Source organism: Pongo abelii, chromosome 13 (assembly GCF_028885655.2).
Source record: "Pongo abelii isolate AG06213 chromosome 13, NHGRI_mPonAbe1-v2.0_pri, whole genome shotgun sequence".
NCBI lineage: Eukaryota > Metazoa > Chordata > Mammalia > Primates > Hominidae > Pongo > Pongo abelii.
Genome location: NC_071998.2, coordinates 36,944,715 through 36,970,072, shown reverse-complemented (window position 1 = coordinate 36,970,072; position 25,358 = coordinate 36,944,715). Strand labels below are relative to the sequence as shown.

The following is a 25,358-nucleotide window of genomic DNA, read 5'->3' as shown; positions in this document are numbered from 1 at the left end:
CCATTACTGGGTATATACCCAAAGGACTATAAATCATGCTGTTATAAAGACACATGCACACGTATGTTTATTGTGGCAGTATTCACAATAGCAAAGACTTGGAACCAACCCAAATGTCCAACAATGATAGACTGGATTAAGAAAATGTGGCACATATACACCATGGAATACTATGCAGCCATAAAAAATGATGAGTTCATGTCCTTTGTAGGGACATGGATGAAATTGGAAATCATCATTCTCAGTAAACTATCTCAAGAACAAAAAACCAAACACCACATCTTCTCACTCATAGGTGGGAATTGAACAATGAGAACACATGGACACACGAAGGGGAACATCACACTCTGGGGACTGTTGTGGGGTGGGGGGAGGGGGAGGGATAGCTTTCGGAGATATACCTAATGCTAAATGACGAGTTAATGGGTGCAGCACACCAGCATGGCACATGTATACATATGTAACTAACCTGCACATTGTGCACATGTACCCTAAAACTTAAAGTATAATAATAATAAAATTTAAAAAAAAGATAACATAAAAAAACCCAAAACCCTGTATAAGTGGACCTATGCAGTTCAAAAGTTCAAACCCATGCTGTTCAAGGGTCAACTGTACATATACCCCAAGTACCTTAAGAAGGACATCTAACATTGTTTTCCCTTCCTGGCATCATTTGTATCTAAAACTTCTGGTGTGAGAACATTGTTTTCCTTTACTTCTTTTTCTAGCTTTTAAGAGAATTGCAATAAAGTAAGCATTAATCCTGTTTTTACCTCTCTTTCTCTGTAAGACTGAGAGTGGTTCATTCAATTGTATTTCTTGAAGGGAACTCTACAATCTGCCACTTACTTAACTTATACATATAATGTGAATGGAGTAAATGAACAAATACATTTCATTGTTCTTTCTTCAGTTTTGTTCAAAGTTGCTTGTGGATTTTGTTTTTAGAAAAAAGATTTCAAGACATTTTCCTTAATGAATAAAACAAATGAGAATTTAATGAATAAAACAAATACAAATTTAATAACATGGAAAGATGAATATATTTGTAAATTTTAATACAATGTAAAGATGACTATATTATTATATGTAAAATATCTAAATATTATAAATGAAAGAGCTGCAAAAAGAATGGAAAAAAGTAAGTAAATAAAACACATCAGGGCAGTCATGTCTTAGGAACCGAAGACCAGAGCCAAATGTTTTTAACATATACTTGCTTACTATTGTTAACAAGGTATTTGCTGAATTTAATTCAATAAATTCTGTGACAACGGCAGTAATAAGAGCCTATTGAAATGACCAAAGACACATGTGCAAGTGTGATATGGCAGATTAATCAAGGAGAATAATTTCAGGATGACCCCAGGTCTTCATCCTTACTTCTCAGTCCTTCTTACAAGTTTGTTGATTGAAGAGAAGGATTTCATGATTCCACTCAGACAACCTCCCAAGCACAGTCACTGTATTTCTTCTCTTTCAGGTAGATTCCCTGGATACCCATGCATTCCCTGAAAGTACCTCCTTAAGGCTAGCGCAGGGCCCCAATCACTCCCACAGATTCTTCCTCTCCTTTTGCCTGCCTTAAGCAAGACTCCAGGCATTCCAGCTGCAGATGTAGTCCAGTGTGGAGTTGGTCCAGGAGGGTCATGTTCCAGGCAGCAGAGGAGCGCGCTGTGGGGAAGAGGCTGAAGATCTGCTGAAGCATCTCATGGAGGACAGACATGGCCTGGGCCTTCTGCAACTGGCTGCCATCCACATCTCCAGGGGGAACCTGAAGTCTCTTCTGTCCTTGAGACACAAGAAAGTGGAGATTCTCTACATTTGGGTCAGAAGTGCCAAGGTGTTCCTGCTAACTAGGCCATGGTTCTGAGGCAGGGCCCAGCTCAGAGATCCAACAGGGCCACAGTGGCAAAGCAGCAGGGCCATGAGTAGAGGAAGCATGAGAACCATTGGGAAACGAGGGTGCTGCTGGCCTAGCTGAGCTGGGGTCTGGATGAAACTTGGACTCCAGGTTCTCTGAAGGCATTCCTTCTATGCATGGCTCTTAGTTGGAAACAAATAGCTTTCAGGGTTGGCCAAGATGGCCAACGAGAAGCTGCTAGTGTGTGCCACTCTCAAGCAGAGAAATGGAAGGGGCAAGTAAATACAGCACCTTCAACTGAAACATCCAGGTACACACACTGGGACTCAAGAAAACGACTTGACCAATGGAGAACTGAGCAAAGCAAGGCAGGATGAATGCCTACCCAGGAGTGACACAGAGCCAGGGGAGCCTCCCCTGCCAGGGAAATGGTAAGTGAGCAGCCTTGGGGAACCACGCTTCTCCCACAGATCTTTGCAACCCTCAGGTCAGGAGATCTCCTAGTGAACTCACTCTACCAGGGCCTTCAGTCTGACATGCAGGGCTGTGTAGGGTTTCAACAGAGCAGCCACTCAGCAATGCATGGGTACCCTGGAGCCTTAGATACCCAGGCTTCCCCACAAAAGAAGCTATAACTCCAGCCAAGCAGGAGGCTAGACCCCTGTACATACCCCTAGGAAAGGGGTTTCATCCATGGGGCTGAGCAGTGACAAGTGGCAGGCCCACCTTCCATGGCCTGTCTCAGGGTAAGACCCACTGACTTGGGAATCCAGCCAGCCACTGGTAGCAGCCTCATACCTCCCTGACATGGAGCTCCCAGCGGCAGGGGGTGGGCTGCCATCTTTGCTGTTTCACAGTCTTAGCTATTGAAGCCTTTGGGTTCTAGGGAGTTCAAGGCAGCTAGGGACTGGAACAGCCACCCAGCACAGCCCAGCAGCTCTACAGAGAAGCAGTCAGATTGCTTATTCACATCGATCCCAAATCCTGTTTCTTTTCACTGGGTGGAATCTCCCCACTGGGGTCTCCAGTCACCCCTACCACTGTTTTCTGGTGGACAGCACTTTTGAATGTCCCTGGGATGGTGCTCCCAAAGGGAAGGGTAGATTGCCATTGCTGCTGTTTAGCAGCCTTAGCCATTCTTGCAAATGCCATTCTTTTGTGCTGGTGGTGGTAGCAGACCCCCAGCACAGCACAGCTGCTCTACCAAAAAGTGGCCAAACTGTTTTTTCACTTGAGTCCCTGATGCTATTTCTCCTCAGAGGGTGTGATATCCCAACTGGGGTCTCCAGCCACCTCCTGCAGGTATGTTGCAGGAGGCAACAGGTTGTACCTCTCTGGAACAGAGCTCCCAGAGGGAAGGGCAGGCCCCCATCTTCACTGCTTCATAGCCTTCACTGTTGATACCTTCAGGAACTGAAAAATGCGAGGTGACTATGGTCTGGATTGGACCCCTAGCATATTGCAGCAGCCCTATGGAAAAATGGCCAGACTGTGTGTTATGTGAGTCCCTGATCCCCTATCACCTGACTGGGTGGGTCTGCCAGGCCTGGAACTGCAGCCACCAGCTGAGACTATCAAGCCAATAGCAGCTCTGCAACTCCCTAGAACAGAGTTCCCAGTGAGAAGGGTGGGTTTCCATCTTTGCTGTCTCATAGCTCTTACCCTTGCTGTCACCAGGCTCTGGAGAATTTGAGGGGAACAGCGGCTGGTCCAGATCCCTAGCACAGAGCAACTACCTCACAGAAGAGTAGACAGACTGTTCTCCATGCTGTTCCTTGTTGTCACCTCTCCACAATGGGCAGGGCCACCTGACCAGAGACTCCAGCACAGGCACCCTTCCCCTGCCTCATCACCTCTGGACTGCAGGCAGTCCAGCATTTCTCCAAGGAAGAAATCCCACAGTCAACCCACAACCCCTTTACCACTACTGTTGCAGTGGGACAGCCCCAGCAGCCCTCTGGCTGGGGAAGGAACAAAGGGCCTAGTCACTACACTCCCACCTCCAGCACATCATAGCCACTATGCGAAGAGGAGTCCAGCCCCTTTTCCCTGGGAATCCCCATCCCTATTCTTCAGCAGGCAGGGCCCCCAGCCCATGACTGCAAAACAGTCATCCTACCCATGGCTGAGCATAGCCATTGGTAGTTGCCTGGAGTTTCCCTGGGTAGAGATCCCAGAGTCATCCTACCTCTGCCACTGCCACAGCAGCAGTTTTATCCCTGCTGCCTTGGGTCTGGGGAAGAAACAAAGAGTCTGAAGCTCTTTGTTTACAAACTTAACAGCATGCCACAGTCACCTGAACTTACAACATGCTACAGTTACCATATGGTGAGGAGAACAGTCTCTACTCCTGGTAAGATTGCCGCCTTCTGTTTCCCAAAATGTGAAGCCCCAAGCTTACACCAGCAGTGCAGCCACCCAACCCCTCTGGCTAAACACTGCCATTGACATGGCTTCACATTTCTTGGAGGTGGAGACCCCGGGGGCAACAGAAAGCCTGTCTATCACTGCCTCTGCAGTGGCACTACCCCAGCTACCTTGGAACGAATGAAGCAGCAGAGACCCCAAGTGCCTTATCCATACCTCCAACAAGCTGCAGTCAACCCAAGAGAAGAAGCCAGTCTGTCTCCCATTGGTCAACCACCCCCCACCTCACATCACCAGGCAGGGAACCCCTGGCTTGGGCCCACAGCACAGACACCCCCATCCCAGGCTGAATGCACTGAGTGATTGCTCACCTGCATCTCTGGGGTGGAGCCCCCAGGAGACAAGCAAAAGACCCTCAGTTAAAACTACTACTAAGGTCCCTTCCTTCGATGCCTCCAAGGTGGGGAGAAAACATTAAGACTGAGATCACCCCAGAGCTGTTGTGTGCAGCCTGGGAGTGCCAAGATACAAGCTACAGTCAGCACTCAAGTGGGAGAGGAGCCCACACTTTCATAGCATTGAGAAGGAGCACGGCTGCAACTGTGAGGAAATATAGGGGAGCCACATGACTGAGCAAGAGCCTGACAACTGACCACTACACCTAAGAGTCACCTACTAGGTCATGCCCAAAGCTTCAACACTAAAAAATCTCACTAACATACCCTCATTCAACCAAAGACAAGTCAGCTACAATAAAGACCCTGCACAAAGCTGCAGCCCTGTGAATACATCCTGAACTGGAGTCTATTTATTGATTGAACTCAAGCTACACTCCCATACGCAGAGATGAGAAAGAACCAATGCAAGAACTCCGGTAACTCAAATGGACAGAGTATCTTATGTCCTCCAAATAATCACACTAGTTCTCCAACAAGGGTTCTTAACCAAAATGAGTTAGCTAAAATGACAGAAATGTAATTCAGAATATGGACAGAAAGGAATTTCACTGAGATTCAGGAAAACGGTAAAACCTAAACCAAGGAAACAGAATCACAATCAAAGGATAGAGGAGCTGACAGACAAAATAGCCAGTATGAAAAAGAACCTAACGGACCTAGTAGATGTACACACTACAAGAATTTCACAATGCAATCACAAGTATTAACAGCGGAATAGACCAAGCTGAGGACAGAATCTCAGGACTTGAAGACTGGCTCTCTGAAATAAGACAGTCGGACAAAAATAAAGAAAAAAGAATGAAGAGCAATGAACAAAACCTCCAAGAAACAGGGGACTTTATAAAGAAGCCAAATAGGAATCAGTTGCATCCTTCAAAGAGACAGGGAGAAGGCAAACAGCTTGGAAGGTATATTTTAGGATATTATCTATGAAAACTTCTACAACCTTGATAGAGAGACCAAAAGTCAAATTCCTTTGAATATCTACACTGAGATTGGCCGGCTGTTCTAATTCCTAGTCTAGCACAATCCATAGGTGAAGGGATAAATTAGGAGGCCCCGGGGAGGCTGGGCAGGCTGGAGGAAAGGGACACATCCTGACCCTTTCTCTTTCCCCATAGCTGTCCCTTGCCCCAAGAGGATATGTCATGCCTGAAGCTGGACGTATTTTCTCTCTCTAAGATACAAAAGTTAAGGAAATGGGCTAATTCCAGTACCGTGATAGTTCTTTCTTGGGAAGAGCCTCTTTTTAGCTATGAAGATAAATTTCCTGCCAGGGGGCCTACTTCTGCATTCACAGCCTGCTCTCCACAGACTTGGCTGCTGTCTTGGTGCATTTTGACCAGTTGGGGGCTCTCTTTCCCTGTAAATGTTGTAATCGTCTCAAAGTAAAATGGAACCTGCCTTTTATTTCCTTTTTTGCTAAGCGACTGTTATGTCATTGTAATGGCGACATTCCCTCTTTTACAGAAATATTCATCATAAGAAAGGAAAGAGAGTATTTTATAAAAGAGCTTCTGAAAAACCTAGAACTTTCACTGAACTTCTGTTTTAATTTGTGATTTTGTACTCTTAAGGGGAAAGTGATGGGTAAAACCCACAAGAGAACTGAAAACAGCTGTATGAAGAGGCAGTGTAGGCTAATGATGAGTGAAGAAGAGAGCACAGTGCGCATTCTAGAGGAAGAGGAAGGAAACTAATGTGATATGGGAGTGAAAAATGGGATACAGAAAAGCAGGGAGGAAAGGGGAAAGTGTGTCAGCTCTCAGAACCAGCAAAGATGTATACTTTACTTAAGATTAGGAGAGTAACTTCATATGGGAGTGTACTCTGGAATTCTGAGAGCCAGGAAACGAATGTGCCAGGTGTCAGAATCAGTTAACCATCAATACGTGTATTCTGCCCTTCAATCTAGATGCTGCTCCTCTGTCAGGTATTTATACAAGCCACCATTTCCTGACTGAATATAAGTAGGACTTTGAAATGAGGTGAGACAATTTTTCAGCCTCTCTAGAATTCATGACAGAATTCTGTTGTTTTACGCTGCCTAAAAACAATATATACAAGCAGAATGGAAGTTCAATGTAAAATAAGTTCTTATTATTTATACCTGATGGGTAAATTTTGTGTTAGGATTTCATTAATACTTATTAATCTCCTTTTTTCCTCAATTATACACAACCATCTCCTGCTCTCTGAATTTCCTTGGTTCATGTTGTATTTTCAGCTGATTTTGATCAACTCTTTCCTTCCTTCCTTCCTTCCTTCCTTCTTTCTTTCTTTCTTTCTTTCTGTCTTTCTGTCTTTCTATCTTTCTTTCCTTTTCTTTCCTTTCTTTCTTTCTCTTTCTTTCTTTCTTTCTCTCTCTTTCTTACTTTCTTTTTCTTCTTTCTTTCTTTCTTTCTTTCTCTCTTTCTTTCTTTCTTTCTTTTTCTTTCTTTTTCTTTCTTTCTTTTGATTTTGCTTTAAGTTCCGGAATACATGGGCAGAATGTGCAGATTTGTTACATAGTTATACCTGTGCCATGGTGGTTTGCTGCACCTATCAACTCGTCACCTAGGTTTTAAGCACAATGTTTTTTTTAATCCATTCTATCACTGATGGGCATTTGGGTTGGTTTCCTTTTTTTGCTATTGTAAATAGTGTTGCAATAGACATACACGTGCATGTATTTTTATCATACAATGATTTATATTCCTTTGGGTATATACTCAGGAATGGGATTGCTGGGTCAAATGGTATTTCTGGTTCTAGATCCTTGATGAATCGCCACACTGTCTTCCACAATGGTTGGACTAATTTACATTCCCACCAACAGTGTAAAAGCTTTCCTATTTTTCCACAGCTTCACCAGCATCTGTTGTTTCCTGACTTTTTAGTAATCGCCATTCTGAGTGGCATGAGATGGTGTCTCATTGCGGTTTTGATTTGCATTTCTCTAATGATCAGTGATGTTGAGCTCTTTTCATGTTTATTGGCCGCATAAATGTCTGCTTTTGAGAAGTGTCTGTTCATGTCCTTTGCCCACTTTTTGATGGGGCTTTTTTTTGTGTGTAAATTTGTTTAAGTTCTTTGTACATTCTGGATATTAGACCTCCATCAATTGGGTAGACTGCAAAAATTTTCTCTCATTCTTAATGTTGCCTGTTCGCCCTGATGATTGATAGTTTCTTTTGCTGTGCAGAATCTCTTTAATTGGATGCCATTTGTCAATTTTAGCTTTGGTTGCAGTTGCTTTTGGCGATTTCATCATAAAATCTTTGCCCATGCCGATGTCCTGAATGTTATTGCCTATGTTTTCTCTAGAGTTTTTATGGTTTTGGGTTTTACATGTACGTGTTTAATCCATCTTGAGTTCATTTTTGTATAAGGTGTAAGGAAGGGGTTTCAATTTTCTGCCTATGGCTATCCAGTTTTCCCAGCACCATTTATTAAATAGGTAATCCTTTCCCCGTTCCTAAAGTATTGAGAAAGAGATTCTCTTTTCTCATTTCCGATTTTATTTTATGAAAGAAATGTGTCAGTTTTTACTGACATTTAACAGAGTATTAATCAAAATAATGATCAATTACTATTGTAAATGATTTTATATTTTATGCTTTAAATATATAAATTATTAAATGTATTAATATGATTCACCAATGCATCACATTTGTGAAATTTATTCAGTGACATATATTTTGAAAAAGGAAACACTATGCGGATAAAAGATAATCCACATTTTTTGGGGGTCCAACCTCATTACTTGCCACCATTGCAAAGGCTGATTTCTCACAATTTTCTATATGTGTTATCTTGATTTTTCTTTTCTGATTCACTCTTCTGTCTACCCCAATATGGCTTCTGCTGGTTAATTCTATCAATCCAGCTCTCAGTAAGCTCTGCACTCCCATCTATTTTCTTGCTATAGTCCTCAGTTTTAATTCACATTTTCCATAAGTCTATTTATTCTTTTTCTAAGCACATTTATTTTCTAAATCCACGTTTATCACCATTCCCTCTCGTCCTTCTAATGTTAAGGTATTCCACCTCTGTTTTCTTTGTGTCTCTTCTGTTCCCCCACTTTAATGGTAGAAGGTCCTCAGAATCCAGTTTAAGTCTTTTTTTCCCTCTCCACTTGCTCCCCACATGACAGCCTTCATTTTTGGCCTTTCCATTGCCAGTTATGAACTTCCAGATATCGTATTCCTTGGAAACTGAAAACTCATATATCTGACTGACAATGTACATTTTCAATTACGTGTTGAAAGTCAGTTTACAGAGAATATCTCTGCTTTTATTTCCAGATATGTCTCAATCTACCTTCTGCTAAGAGGAATTCATTGTTTTTTTTTTACTTCCTCACATTATAGCAGATAGCATAACTGATATTAATTCAGTATTATTATTGTTTTTAGATTTCTTTCCTGACAAAAATCAAAGATACAAGAGAACAGGGACTGTATATTTTATGTTCACATTTATTTCCTGAAGGCAACATATAACCAGGTACAGAAAAATGTATTTTTTTATAACTTGAATAATATTATGATAGGTAAGTTAATTAAATCATCTATTTTTAAGTCAGATTGTAAAGTCAGGCTTGGCATTTTATCTTAAAGAATAAGCAGACACAAGAAATTTTGTATAGTAAAAATTTAATGAAAAAGGAAATTAATATATTGGCTAAATATGAAGAACATATATTGGTACATTAACCACAATGTAAAGGTACACATGATATTACATAAAAAATAATTTAAATCTTAAAAATAATTAAATAAATAAATATTTAAATAAATAGGTGAACAGAGACATCAGCATGGTCATCTGTAAAGGACTAGTGCCTGCACAGGTAAACACGACGCTTCTTTACATTGCTGAAAACATTCGAAAATTTTGATTCAAGTCGTGGTGGTTATAGAAGTGAGTCTTTGAAATGGAAGAACTCATGAAAGTGTGAGATGATGTATTAGTCAATGAGGATCATTTCCATGTTGAACCAGTTTTCAATACTTCCTCCTTATTCTTTTTTGCAAGTTTGTTGAAAAAGAGAAGGATCTCATGATTTCTGCTCTGACAACCTCCCAGGCACAAGGGCTATATTTCTTCTCTGTGAGATAAACAGTGATTCTTTGGAAGTATTTCTTCACAGCCAGGATGGAGTCCTCATTCATCAGGGGAGTCTCTTCCACCCCAACCTCCTGTATCACACAGGCTTCCAGGTCATTCAGTTGCTGGTAAAGTTCAGTGGAAAATTTTTCTAGGAGGCTCTGTTCCCAAGCAGCAGATGAGTCCTTTGTGCTGAAGAGATTGAAGGTCTGCTGGATCATCTCATGGAGGACAGAGATGGCTTGAGCCTTCTGCAACTGGTTGCCATCAAATTCCTCCTGGGGAAATTCAAAGTCATGTCTGTCCTTCAGGCAGGAGAAAGGAGAGATTCTTCCCATTTGTGCCAGGAGTATCAAGGCCCTTCTATTACCCAGGCTGTGGGTCTGAGGCAGATCACAGCCCAGAGAACAGATGGATTTGTAGCTGAGCACCACCACGGCCATCAGTAAAGAAAAGGACAGGGCCATTGGGATGTTGCAAATATCGCTAGGCTACTTGAGATGGGTCACCTTGAACCTTGGCCTCTAGGTTTTCTGAAGACTTTGCTCTGTGCATAGGTCTTAAATAGTGAACATACTAATTTCCATTTTCTAAATGCCCTTGTTTCACTTTCTCTCTCTGTTTTTGCTTTCCTTATGCATTCTCTACATGTGTTTAACAATGTTTTTCATTTTTTTTCATCATTGCCTATTTTTCCCCTCCACTCAAAGCCTTTTATGGTATTTTTTTCTAATTGAAATCTTCACAAAATTTTAATAACATAGATTTGGCATATCTATTTAGGTATACTACATATACCTCTACTTCACAGATAAGAACTATAAAGTTTGCTCTTTTTATTTAAAGTAAAGTTAATGACAGAAAAGTTAAACAAAAATCTAAGTTTAAAAGCTATTGACATTTAACTTAATTTGAGAAGTATATTTGTGGAATAACTTTTCATGTAATTTGTTCATGTAAAGTTTGTATCAAATACATATGCAAAAGAAAAATCTATATAAATACACATTAGTAATATGAATATAATTACATACCTAATAATTCAAAACTGCTAAAAATATGAATCAATAATTTTTAAAAATTTTTCTCCTAGTCTATGAAGCTTTGAGTTTTGCTGTATATGAGAAAATAATTTTTAAAGTTTACTAGCTGCAGTTTTCATCCAGATATTGCCAACACTTTTTTCTTTTCAGCACTTGACATAAATGTAGATGTGTTGAATAACTTTAGTAGAAATAAATCATATAATATGAGCTATTTGCATTTAATCCTCAAAGTCTACAAAACATCCTGAAGAACTGAGGATCAAACATAAGTAATAACCATAAGATAGTCAATGTCAGCCCAAAGATATGCAGGTTAAAGCCACATATTGTGATGAGACTTTAAGATCCAGCAAAAAATGGACGAAAAGTCCTTCAATCACAGCCATCTATTTGCCATAGGTTTCTAACACTGATCTTACAAATATTTTGTTTATCTTCATGAACTCAATACCAGTGCTTCTCATATCATACACAAGAAAACCCAATGAGAAAGATGTATGTTAAGCAATGAAATTTTGTTGGATAGAGTTGTTGGAGAGTCACAAACTATTGTAATATGTCAGAGTTGTTTACACTACGAGAACTAATTTTTGTACCCTTAGAAGAAATATCATTCCAATAAACATATGTGACTTAGAAAATGTTATCAATTAAATCATTTTTGGCATTTTTCACTGAAGTTCATATTCCCTAAAGGTTTTCAGAAGTTCCTATCCAAGTCAATTCTTATCAAATAAAAAAGACCATCTTTGTTCTAAATTCATAAATTTATAAATATTGAATATGATTATGTAAAGAATTAACTTTCAGAGTGGTCCTGAACTCTGGCAAAGTTAGTTTGCCTCGGCCTTATAGATACTGAATCCTTAAATGGAATGAGGTCTGTTTTAGCAAATCAGCCATTTAGGAGGTGGAGTTTTTACTAGTTTCTCATTTTTTCTTCTACTGGAAAGTGTTCAAGAATGAAGCTATTTTTCTTCATCATGGCCATATTTGCTGGGATTCTAACAGACAATGACAAAAATTTCCATTCAGCTTTTACTAAAAATCAATAATGCTCATTTAGTTTACTGCTAAAACCACTGGGGATCTAGTTTTTTAAGGTGCATGTAGATCTGGGGATTCAAGTTGCAAGAGCAGCATAGTATCATCCTTTGCCTAGCACTATATTAACTGTTTATGACTTCATCTCTAATCTTTCCTCTACTTTGTTATAATAGAAAATAACTAGCCTGGTGTCAAATACAGAGTCACATATCGAAACTCAAACTCTCCAATTCACCGAGTTTATAGAAATTGGACAATTTACTATTCCCAAAAGGAGGGAATAATATTCTCTGTCTGCCAAATAATCCTACAACTCCTATAGGATTAAAAAAATTGAAGCACAATTTTTAAAATGCATTCTATCATTGATGGGCATTTGGGTTGGTTTCCTGTCTTTGCTATTGTAAATAGTGATGCAATAAACATACGCATGCCTGTATTTTTATAGTAGAATGATTTGTATTCCTTTGGGTATGTACTCAGGAATGGGATTGCTGGGTCAAATGGTATTTCTGGTTCTAGATCCTTGATGAATCACCACACTGTCTTCCACAATGGTTGAACTAATTTACAATCCCACCAACAGTGTAAAAGCTTTCCCATTTTTCCACAGCTTCACCAGCATCTGTTGTTTCCTGACTTTTTAGTAATTGCCATTCTGAGTGACATGAGATGGTATCTCGTTGTGGTTTTGATTTTCATTTCTCTAATAATCAGTGATGTTGAGCTTTTTGTATATTTATTGGCCACATAAATGTCTGCTTTTGAGAAGTGTCTCTTCATGTCCTTTGCCCACTTTTTGATGGGGCTTTTTTTTTTTTTGTAAATTTGTTTCACTTCTTTGTACATTCTGAATATTAGACCTCTGTCAATTGGGTAGACTGCAAAAATTTTCTCCCATTCTGTAAGTTGCCTGTTCGCCATGATGATTGATAATTTCTTTTGCTGTGCAGAAGCTCTTTAATTAGATGCCATTTGTCAATTTTAGCTTTGGTTGCAGTTGCTTTTGGCGATTTCATCATAAAATCTTTGCCCATGCCGATGTCCTGAATGCTATTGCCTACGTTTTCTTCTAGGGTTTTTATGGTTTTGGGTTTTACATTTACATGTTTGATCCATCTTGAGTTAATTTTTGTATAAGGTGTAAGGAAGGGGTCCAGTTTCAGTTTTCTGCATATGGCTATCCAGTTTTCCCAGCACCATTTATTAAATAGGGAATCCTTTCCCCATTCCTAAAGTATTGAGAAAGAGATTCTCTTTTCCAGTTTCCGATTTTATTTTATGAAAGAAATGTGTCAGTTTTTACTGACATTTAACAGAGTAGTAATCAAAATAATGATCAATTACTATTATAAATAATTTTATATTTTGTGCTTTAAATATATAAAATATTAAATGTATTAACATGATTCACCAATGCATCACATTTATGAAATTTATTCAGTGACATATATTTTGAAAAAGGAAACACTATGCAGATAAAAGGTAATCCACAGTTTTGGGGGGTCCAGGTTATTACTTCCCTCCATTGCAAAGGCAGATTTCTCACAATTTTCTATATGTGTTATCTTGATTTTTCTTTTCTGATTCAGTCTTCTACCTACCCCTGTGTGGCTTCTGCTGATTAATTCTACCAATCCAGCTGTCAGTAAGCTCTGCATTGCCATCTATTTTCTTGCTGTAGTGCTCAGTTTTAATTCACATTTTCCATAAGTTTATTGATTGTTTTCCTAAGCACATTTATTTTGTAAATCCACTTTTATCACCATTCCCTCTCGTCCTTCTAATGTTAAGGTATTCCACCTCTGTTTTCTTTGTGACTCTTCTGTTCCCCCACTTTAATGGTGGAAGGTCCTCAGAATCCAGTTTAAGTCTTTTTTTCCCTCTCCACTTGCTCCCCACATGACAGCCTTCATTTTTGGCCTTTCCATTACCACTTACGAACTTCCAGACATCGTATTCCCTGGACACTGCAAACTCATATATCTGACTTGCAATGTACATTTTCAATTGCATGTTTGCAAGTCAGTTTACAGAGAATATCTCTGCTATTTTTTCCATATGTGTTTCAATCTACCTTCTGCTAAGAGGAATTCATTGTTTTCTTACTTCCTCACATTATAGCAGTCAGCATAAGTGATATTAATTCACCATTATTATTGTTTTTAGATTTCTTTCCTGACAAAAATCAAAGATACAAGAGAACAGGGACTGTATATTTTATGTTCACGTTTATATCCTGAAGGCAACATATAACCAGGTATAGAAAAATGTCTTTTTTTATAACTTGAATAAAATTATGATGGGAAACTTAATGAAATCATCTATTTTTAAGTCGGGTTGTACAGTCAGGCTTGGCATTTTGTCTTAAAGAATAAACAAACACAAGAAATTTTGTAGAGTAAAAATTTAATGAAAAAGGAAATTAACATATTGGCTAAATATAAAGAACATATATTGTTACATTAACCACAATGTAAAGGTACTCATCATATTACATAAAAAATAATTTAAATCTTAAAAATAATTAAATAAATAAATATTTAAATAAATAGATGAACAGAGACATCAGCATGGTCATCTGTAAAGGACTAGTGCCTGCACAGGTAAACACGACGCTTCTTTACACTGCTGAAAACATTCGAAAATTTTGATTCAACTCGTGGTGGTTATAGAAGTGAGTCTTTGAAACGGAAGAACTCATGAAAGTGTGAGATGATGTATTCGTCAATGAGGATCATTTCCATGTTGAACCAGTTTTCAATCCTTCCTCCTTATTCTTTTTTGCAGCCTTGTTGCATAAGAGAAGGATCTCATGATTTCTGCTCTGACAACCTCCCAGGCACAAGGGCTGTATTTCTTCTCTGTGAGATAAACAGTGATTCTTTGGAAGTATTTCCTCACAGCCATGATGGAGTCCTCATTCATCAGGGGAGTCTCTTCCACCCCAACCTCCTGTATCACACAGGCTTCCAGGTCATTCAGTTGCTGGTAAAGTTCAGTGGAAAATCTTTCTAGGAGGCTCTGTTCCCAAGCAGCAGATGAGTCCTTTGTGCCGAAGAGATTGAAGGTCTGCTGGATCATCTCATGGAGGACAGAGATGGCTTGAGCCTTCTGCAACTGGTTGCCATCAAACTCCTCCTGGGGGAATCCGAAATCATGTCTGTCCTTCAGGCAGGAGAAAGGAGAGATTCTTCCCATTTGTGCCAGGAGTATCAAGGCCCTCCTATTACCCAGGCTGTGGGTCTGAGGCAGATCACAGCCCAGAGAACAGATGGATTTGTAGCTGAGCACCACCATGGCCATCAGTAAAGAAAAGGACAGGGACATTGGGCTGTTGCAAATATCGCTAGGCTACTTGAGATAGGTAACCTTGAACCTTGGCCTCTAGGTTTTCTGAAGACTTTGCTCTGTGCATAGGTCTTAAATAGTGAACATACTAATTTCCATTTTCTAAATGCCCTTGTTTTACTTTCTATCTCCGTTTTTGCTTTCCTTATGCATTCTCTACATGTGTTTAACAATGTTTTTCATTTTTTTTCATCATTGCCTATTTTTCCCCTCCACTCAAAGCCTTTTATGGTATTTTTTTTCTAATTGAAATCTTCATGAAATTTTAATAACACAGATTTGGCATATCTATTTAGGTATACTACATATACCTCTACTTCGCAGATAAGAACTATCAAGTTTGCTCTTTTTATTCAAAGTAAAGTTAAGAATGACAGAAAAGTTAAACAAAAATCTAAGTTTAATAGCTATTGACATTTAACTTGATTTGATAAGTATATTTGTGAAATAACTTTTAATGTGATTTGTTCATGTAAATTTTGTACCAAAGTACATATGCAAATTAAAAATCTATATAAATACACGTTAATAATATGAATATAATTACATGCCTAATCATTCAAAAATCCTAAAAATATGAATCAATAATTTAAAAAAATTTTTCTGTTACCGTATGAAGCTTTGAATTTTGCTTTATATGAGAAAATAATTTGTAAACTTCACTAGCTACAGTATTCATCCAGATATCGCCATTACTTTTTGCTTTTCGGCACTTGACATAAATATAGATGTTTTGAATAACTTTAGTAAAAACAAATCATATAATATAAGCTATTTGCACTGAATTCTCAAAGTCTACAAACATCCTGAAGAAGTGAGGATCAAACATAAGTAATAACCATAAGATAGTCAATGGCAGCCCAAATATATGCAGGTTAAAGGCACATATTGCGATAAGACTGTAAGATCCAGCAAAAAATGGACGAAAAGTCCTTCAATCACAGCCATCTATTTGCCATAGGTTTCTAACACTGATCTTACAAATATTTTGTTTATCTTCATGAACTCAATAGCAGTGCTTCTCATATCATACACAAGAAAACCCAATGAGAAAGATGTATGTTAAGCAATGAAATTTTGTTGGATAGAGTTGTTGGAGAGTCACAAACTATTGTAATATGTCAGAGTTGTTTACACTGCGAGAACTAATTTTTGTACCCTTAGAAGAAGTATCATTCCAATAAACATATGTGACTTAGAAAATGTTATCAATTAAATCATTTTTGGCATTTTTCACTGAAGTTCATATTCCCTAAAGGTTTTCAGAAGTTCCTATCCAAGTCAATTCTTATCAAATAAAAAAGACCATCTTTGTTCTAAATTCATAAATTTATAAATATTGAATATGATTATGTAAAGAATTAACTTTCAGGGTGGTCCTGAACTCTGGCAAAGTTAGTTAGCCTCGGCCCTATAGATACTGAGTCCTTAAATGGAATGAGGTCTGTTTTAGCAAATCAGCCATTTAGGAAGTGGAGTTTTTACTAGTTTCTCATTTTTTCTTCTACTGGAAAGTGTTCAAGAATGAAGCTATTTTTCTTCATCATGGCCATATTTGCTGGGATTGTAATAGACAATGACAAAAATTTCCATTCAGCTTTTACTAAAAATCAATAATGCTCATTTAGTTTACTGCTAAAACCACTGGGGATTCTAGTTTTTTAAGGTGCATGTAGATCTGGGGATTCAAGTTGCAAGAGCAGCATAGTATCATCCTTTGCCTAGCACTATATTAACTGTTTATGACTTCATCTCTAATCTGTCCTCTACTTTGTTATAATAGAAAATAACTAGCCTGGTGTCAAATACAGAGTCACATATCGAAATTCAAACTCTCCAATTCACCGAGTTTATAGGAATCGGACAATTTACTATTCCCAAAAGGAGGGAATAATAGTCTGTGTCCCCCAAATAATCCTACAGCTTTCCTTCCCTGGATCAAATCCCCAGAATGTGTATGTGAACTGTAAATACTTGTGACATCACTTTTCCATCATTTATAAGTTTCAGCTTCAAAGCACATGATAATCTTTAGATGACACTGGTAGAAAATCAGCCTGTTTATATAGAGGTAGAGATTATGAAATGGATCGATTTTAGAAAATAACCAAACACATTTTGTTATTCATCATTTTAAATGATTCAGTTAAATTCTTTATATCATTGAACAATTAAAATATTCTACATTGTGAAATGTGCATAGGGGTTTCCATATTAGAGGAGCTTTCATTTCAGAAATGTATATTTTGTACATTGATTTAGTAGTTTATCCAGTGAACACATTTTTATTGAATTTTAGGCTCATCCTTTTATTAGACCCTGAGTATACCTGGCAATTTTGCCCAAGTTATTATTCTTAGTCTTTGAAACACTTGGGGAGAGAGTACTTTTTCTTTGTTCACTTGAGATTGTATTGGGAATTTTTGCATATTCATTTTTTATGTTGTATTTTACTGTGAAAATTTGTTTTACTATACTTTGATTTCTTTCATTTTCATATTTAGGTTAGTGTCAATGAAAGAATACAAGTAAAATTTTTAAATGGACTATACAATGGTTCTATGTAGCATTCACAGTAGCAAATATATTTATATTTCTCACTTCACTTTTCCTAGAAGGTAAAAGTGTTCTGATTTTTCATCTTAATTTATGGGAACAAAAAGAAAACAAATATATGTCTAAATGTGATAAACATGTAAGAGGAGAAATACCTAATGTAAATGACAAGTTAATGGGTGCAGCAAACCAACATGGCACATGTATACCTATGTAAGAAACTTGCATGTTGAGCATATTTACTCTAGAACTTAAAGTATAGTAAAAAAATAAAAAATGACCAGGGGGGAACTTAGAAAATAACTTGAGACAGATGAAAATGAAAACACTACATACCAAAACGTATGTGATGCAGTGAAAACAGAGCTAAAGGGGAAATTGAAAGCTGTAAAAGCTTATATTAAAAAAGAAGAAAGCCCTCAAACCAATGAACTAACTTTACAAGTTAAGGAACTAGAAAAAGAAGAAATAAACACATAGCTAGGAAGAGGAAGAAAATAAGAAAGACTAAAGCAGACCCCAGGTCTTCATCCTTACTTCTCAGTCCTTGCAAGTTTGTTGATGAAGAGAAGGATTTCATGATTCCCCTCTGACAACCTCCCAAGCACAGTCACTGTATTTCTTCTCTTTCAGGTAGATTCTCTAGATTCCCATAGATTCTGGAAGTACCTCCTCAAGGCAGTGTAGGGCCCCAGTCACCCCTACAGATTCTTCCTCTCCTGTTGCCTGCCCTCAGCAAGACTCCGGGCATTCTAGCTGCTGTTGAAATCCAGTGTGGAGCTGGTCCAGGAGGGTCATGTTCTAGGCAACAGAGGAGCGCTCTGTGGGGAAGAGTCTGAAGATCTGCTGAAGCATCTCATGGAGGACAGACAGGGCCTGGGCCTTCTGCAAATGGCTGCCATCCACATCTCCATGGGGAACCTGAAGTCTCTTCTCTCCTTGAGACACAAGAAAGTGGAGATTCTCCACATTTGGCCCAGAAGTGCCAAGATGTTCCTGGTAAGTAGGTCATGGTTCTGAGGCAGGTCAAAGCCCAGAGATCCAACAGGGCCACAATGGCAAAGCAGCAGGGCCACCAGTAGAAGAAGCAGTAGGACCATTGGGAAACAAGGGTGCTGCTGGCCTAGATGAGCTGGGGTCTGGATGAACCTTGGACTTCAGGTTCTCTCAAGGCATTCTTTTTATGCATGGCTTGTAGTTGGAAACAAATAGTTTTCAGGGTTGGCCAAGATGGCCACCTAGAAGCTGCTAGTGTGTGCCACTCTCGTGGAGAGAAATGGAAGGGGCGAGTAAATATAGCACCTTCAACTGAAATATCCAGGTACACACACTGGGACTCAAGAAAACAACTTGACCAATGGAGAACAGAGCAGAGCAAGGCAGGACAACTGCCTACCCAGGAATGACACAGAGCCAGGGGAGTCTCTCCTGCCCAGGGAAGTGGTGAGTAAGTGAGCAGCCCTGGGGACCCATGCTTCTCCCACAGATCTTTGCAATCCTCAGGTCAGGAGATCTCCTAGTGAACCCAATCTACCAGGGCCTTCAGTCTGACATGCAGGGCTACATAGGGTTTCAGCAGAGCAGCTGCTCAGGCATGCATGGGTACCCTGGAACCTTAGCCAGGCTTCCCCACAAAAGAAGCTATAACTCCAGCCAAGCAGGAGGCTAGACCCCTGTACATACCCCTAGGAAAGGGGTTTCATCCAGGGGGCTGGGCAGTGACAAGTGGCAGGCCCGCCTTCCATGGCCTGTCTCAGGGTAAGACCCACTGGCTTGGGAATCCAGCCAGCCACTGGTAGCAGCCTCATACCTCCCTGACATGGAGCTCCCAGCGGCAGGGTGTGGGCTGCCATCTTTGCTGTTTCACAGTCTTAGCTATTGAAGCCCTTGGGTTCTAGGGAGTTCAAGGCAGCTAGGGACTGGAACAGCCACCCAGCACAGCCCAGCAGCTCTACAGAGAAGGAGTCAGACTGCTTATTCACATCGATCCCAAATCCTGTTTCTTTTCACTGGGTGGAATCTCCCCACTGAGGTCTCCAGTCACCCCTACCACTGTTTTCTGGTGGACAGCAGTTTCGAATGTCCCTGGGATGGTGCTCCCAAAGGGAAGGGTAGATTGCCATTGTTGCTGTTTAGCAGCCTTAGCCCTTCTTGCAAATGCCATTCTTTTGTGCTGGTGGTGGTAGCAGACCCCCAGCACAGCACAGCTGCTCTACCAAAAAGTGGCCAAACTGTTTTTTCACCTGAATCCCTGATGCTATTTCTCCTCAGTGGGTGTGATATCCCAACTGGGGTCTCCAGCCACCTCCTGCAGGTATGTTGCAGGAGGCAACATGTTGTACCTCTCTGGAACAGAGCTCCCAGAGGGAGGGGCAGGCCCCCATCTTCACTGTTTCATAGCCTTCACTGTTGATACCTTCAGGAACTGAAAAATGCGAGGTGACTATGGTCTGGATTGGACCCCTAGCATTTTGCAGCAGCCCTATGGAAAAATGGCCAGACTGTGTGTTATGTGAGTCCCTGATCCCCTATCACCTGACTGGGTGGGTCTGCCAGGCCTGGAACTGCAGCCACCAGCTGAGACTATCGAGCCAATAGCAGCTCTGCAACTCCCTAGAACAGAGTTCCCAGTGAGAAGTGTGGGTTTCCATCTTTGCTGTCTCATAGCTCTCACCCTTGCTGTCACCAGGCTCTGGAGAGTTTGAGGGGAACAGCGGCTGGTCCAGATCCCTAGCACAGAGCAACTACCTCACAGAAGAGTAGACAGACTGTTCTCCATGCTGTTCCTTGTTGTCACCTCTCCACAATGGGCAGGTCCACCTGACCAGAGACCCCAGCACAGGCACCCTTCCCCTGCCTCATCACCTCTGGACTGCAGGCAGTCCAGCATTTCTCCAAGGAAGAAATCCCACAGTCAACCCACAACCCCTTTACCACTACTGTTGCAGTGGGACAGCCCCAGCAGCCCTCTGGCTGGGGAAGGAACAAAGGGCCTAGTCACTGCACTCCCACCTCCAGCACATCAGCCACTATGCGAAGAGGAGTCCAGCCCCTTTTCCCTGGGAATCCCCATCACTACTCTTCAGCAGGCAGGGTCCCCCGCCCATGACTGCAAAACCGTCACCCTACCCATGGCTGAGCATAGCCATTGGTAGTTGCCTGGAGTTTCCCTGGGTAGAGGTCCCAGAGCCATGCTACCTCTGCCACTGCCACAGCAGCAGTTTTATCCCTGCTGCCGTGGGTCTGGGGAAGAAACAAAGAGTCTGAAGCTCTTTGTTTACAAACTTAACAGCATGCCACAGTCACCTGAACTTACAACACGCTGCAGTTACCATATGGTGAGAAGAACAGTCTCGACTCCTGGTAAGATTGCCGCCTTCTGTTTCCCAAAATGTGAAGCCCCAAGCTTACACCAGCAGTGCAGCCACCCAACCCCTCTAGCTAAACACTGCCATTGACATGGCTTCACATTTCTTGGAGGTGGAGACTCCAGGGGCAACAGAAAGCCTGTCTATCACTGCCTCTGCAGTGGCACTACCCCAGCTACCTTGGAACGAATGAAGCAGCAGAGACCCCAAGTGCCTTATCCATACCTCCAACAAGCTGCAGTCAACCCAAGAGAAGAGGCCAGTCTGTCTCCCTTTGGTCAACCACCCCCCACCTCACATCACCAGGCAGGGAACCCCTGGCTTGGGACCACAGCACAGACACCCCCATCCCAGGCTGAATGCACTGAGTGATTGCTCACCTGCATCTCTGGGGTGGAGCCCCCAGGAGACAAGCAAAAGACCCTCAGTTAAAACTACTACTAAGGTCTCTTTCTTCGATGCCTCCAAGTTGGGGAGAAAACATTAACCCTGAGATCACGTCAGAGCTGTTGTGTGCAGCCTGGGAGTGCCAAGATACAAGCTACAGTAAGCACTCAAGTGGGAGAGGAGCCCACACTTTCATAGCATTGAGAAGGAGCACGGCTGCAACTGTGAGGAAATGTAGGGGAGCCACATGACTGAGCAAGAGCCTGACAACTGACCACTACACCTAAGAGTCACCTACTAGGTCATGCCCAAAGCTTCAACACTAAAAAATCTCACTGACATACCCTCATTAAACCAAAGACAAGTCAGCTACAATAAAGACCCTGCACAAAGCTGCAGCCCTATGAACACACCCAGAACTGAAGTCTATTTATTGATTCAACTCAAGCTACACTCCCATATGCAGAGATGAGAAAGAACCAATGCAAGACCTACGGTAACTCAAGTCGACAGAGTATCTTATGTTCTCCAAATAATCACACTAGTTCTCCAACAGGGGTTCTTAACCAAACTGAGCTAGCTAAAATGACAGAAATATAACTCAGAATATGGACAGAAAGGAATTTCACTGAGATTCAGGAAAACGGTAAAACCTAAACCAAGGAAACTAAGAATCATAATCAAAGGATAGAGGAGCTGACAGACAAAATAGCCAGTATAAAAAAGAACCTAATGGACCTAGTAGATGTACACACTACAAGAATTTCACAATGCAATCCCGAGTATTAACAGCGGAATAGACCAAGCTGAGGACAGAATCTCAGGACTTGAAGACTGGCTCTCTGAAATAAGACAGTCGGACAAAAATAAATAAAAAAGAATGAAGAGCAATGAACAAAACCTCCAAGAAATAGGGGATTGTATAGAGAAGCCAAATCTAGGAATCACTTGCATCCTTCAAAGGGACAGGGAGAAGGCAAACAACTTGGAAAATATATTTCAGGATATCATCTATGAAAACTTCTACAACCTTGATAGAGAGACCAAAAGTCAAATTCCCTTGAAGATCTACACCCATATTGGCAGGCTGTTCTAATTCATAGTCTACACAATCCATAGAGGAAGGGATAAGTTAGGAGGCTGCAGGGAGGCTGGGCTGGCTGGAGGAAAGTTACACATCCTGACCCTTTCTCTTTCCCCATAGCTGTCCCTTGCCCCAAGAGGACATGTCCTGTCTGAAGCTGGGAGTATTTTCTCTCTCTAAGATACAAAAGTTAAGGAAATGGGCTAATTCCAGTACCGGGGTCAGTTCTTTCTTGGGAAGAGCCTCTTTTTAGCTATGAAGATAAATCTCCTGCTAGGAGGCCTATTTCTTTTTTTGTTTGTTTGTTTTTCTTTGAGATGGAGTCTTGATCTGTCGCCCAGGCTGGAGTGCAGTGGCGGGATGTCCAGGCCTACCTCTGCATTAACAGCCTGCTCTCCACAGACTTGGCTGCTGTCTTGGTGCACTTTGACCAGGTGGGGACTCTCTTTCCCTGTAAATGTAATAGTCTCAAAGTAACATGAAAACTGCCTTTTATTTCCTTTTTTGCTAAGCTACTGTTATGTCATTGTAACAGCGACATTCCCTCTTTCAGAAATATTCTTCATAAGAAAGGAAAAAGAGTATTTTATAAAAGAGCTTCTGAAAAACCTAGAACTTTCACTGACCTTCTGCTTTAATTAGTGATTTTGTACTCTTAAGGGGAAAGTGATGGGTAAAACCCACAAGAGAACTGAAAACAGCTGTATGAAGAGGCAGTGCAGGCTAATGATGAGTGAAGAAGAGAGCACAGTGCGGATTTCCAGAGGAAGAGGAAGGAAACTAATGTGATATGGGAGTGAAAAATGGGATACAGAAAAGCAGGGAGGAAAGGGGAAAGTGTGTCAGCTCTTAGAACCAGCAAAGATGTATATTTTACTGAAGTTTAGGAGACTAACTTCATATGGGAGTGTACTCTGGAATTCTTAGAGCCAGGAAACGAATGTGCCAGGTGCCAGAATCGGTTAATCATCAAAATGCGTATTCTACACTTCAATCTAGATGCTGCTCCTCTGTCAGGTATTTATACAAGCCATCATTTCCTGAGTAAATATAAATAGGACTTTGAAATGAGGTGAGACAATTTTTCAGCCTCTCTAGAATTCATGACCGAATTCTGTATTTTTAGGCTGCCTAAAAAAATATATGCAAGCAGAATGGAATTTCAATGTAAAATAATTTATTGTTATTTATACCTGACGTGTAAATTTTGTATTGGGATTTCCTTAATAATTATTAATCTCCTTTTTTCCTCAATTATACACAACCATCTCCTGCTCTCTGAACTTCCTTGGTTCATGTTGTATTTTCAGCCGATTTTGACCAAATTTCTCTCTCTCTCCTTCCTCTTTCTTTCTTCCTTTCTCTTTCTTTCTTTCTTTCTTTCTTTCTATCTTTCTTTCTTTCTTTCTTTCTTTCTTTCTTTCTTTCTTTCTTCCTTCCTTTCTTTCTTCCTTTCTTTCTTTCTTTCTTTCTTTTTCTTTTCTTTCTTTCTGTCTGTCTGTCTGTCTGTCTTTCTTTCTATCTTTTTGATTTTGCTTTAAGTTCCGGAATACATGTGCATACCGTGAACATTTGGTACCTAGGTATACGTGTGCCATGGTGGTTTGCTGCACCTATCAACTCGTCACCTAAGTTTTAAGCACAATGTTTTTTTAATCCAGTCTATCACTGATGGGCATTTGGGTTGGTTTCCTGTCTTTGCTATTGTAAATAGTGTTGCAATAAACATACACGTGCATGTATTTTTATAATAGAATGATTTATATTTCTTTGGGTATATACTCAGGAATGGGAGTGCTGGGTCTAATGGTATTTCTGGTTCTAGATCCTTGATGAATCGCCACACTGTCTTCCACAATGGTTGGACTAATTTACATTCCCACCAACAGTGTAAAAGCTTTCCTATTTTTCCACCGCTTCACCAGCATCTGTTGTTTTCTGACGTTTTAGTAATCACCATTCTGAATGACGTGAGATGGTATCTCATTGCGGTTTTGATTTGCATTTCTGTAATGATCAGTGATGTTGAGCTTTTTTCATGTTTATTGGCCACATAAATGTCTGCTTTTGAGAAGTGTCTGTTCATGTCCTTTGCCCACTTTTTGATGGGGCTTTTTTTTTTTTTTTGTAAATTTGTTTAACTTCTTTGTACATTCTGGATATTAGACCTCTGTCAATTGAGTAGACTGCAAAAATTTTCTCCCATTCTGTAAGTTGCCTGTTCGCCATGATGATTGATAGTTTCTTTTGCTGTGCAGAAGCTCTTTAATTAGATGCAATTTGTCAATTTTAGCTTTGGTTGCAGTTGCTTTTGGCGATTTCATCATAAAATCTTTGCCCATGCCGATGTCCTGAATGCTATTGCCTACATTTTCCTTTAGGGTTTTTATGGTTTTGGGTTTTACATTTAAGTGTTTAATCCATCTTGATTAATTTTTGTATAAGGTGTAAGGAAGGTGTCCAGTTTCAGTTTTCTGCATATGGCTATCCAGTTTTCCCAGCACCACTTATTAAATAGGGAATCCTTTCCCCGTTCCTAAAGTATTGAGAAAGAGATTCTCTTTTCCAGTTTCTGATTTTATTTTATGAAAGAAATGTGTTAGTTTTTACTGACATTTAACAGAGTATTAATCAAAACAATGATCAATTACTATTATAAATAATTTTATATTTTATGCTTTAAATGTATAAAATATTAAATGTATTAATATGATTTACCAGTATATCACATTTATG

The 25,358-nt window shown here is 40.2% G+C and overlaps 2 protein-coding genes and 2 pseudogenes across 2 annotated transcripts; all 4 read right to left on the bottom strand.

Annotated features, from left to right (window-relative positions):
- Positions 1-1,167: 1,167 nt before the first annotated feature.
- Positions 1,168-1,956, bottom strand: LOC100439607 (interferon omega-1-like; annotated as a pseudogene).
- Positions 1,957-9,580: 7,624 nt separating this feature from the next.
- Positions 9,581-10,250, bottom strand: LOC112134962 (interferon alpha-10). Its single transcript, XM_063714119.1, has one exon. The coding sequence runs from the start codon at positions 10,248-10,250 to the stop codon at positions 9,681-9,683; it is 570 nt and encodes a 189-aa protein (XP_063570189.1). The 3' UTR covers positions 9,581-9,680.
- Positions 10,251-14,567: 4,317 nt separating this feature from the next.
- LOC100443523 (interferon alpha-4) lies at positions 14,568-15,206 on the bottom strand. The gene has a single exon (XM_002819751.5). The coding sequence runs from the start codon at positions 15,204-15,206 to the stop codon at positions 14,637-14,639; it is 570 nt and encodes a 189-aa protein (XP_002819797.4). The 3' UTR covers positions 14,568-14,636.
- A 696-nt stretch (positions 15,207-15,902) lies between these two features.
- Positions 15,903-18,883, bottom strand: LOC100443879 (interferon omega-1-like; annotated as a pseudogene).
- Between the last annotated feature and the right edge of the window lie 6,475 nt (positions 18,884-25,358).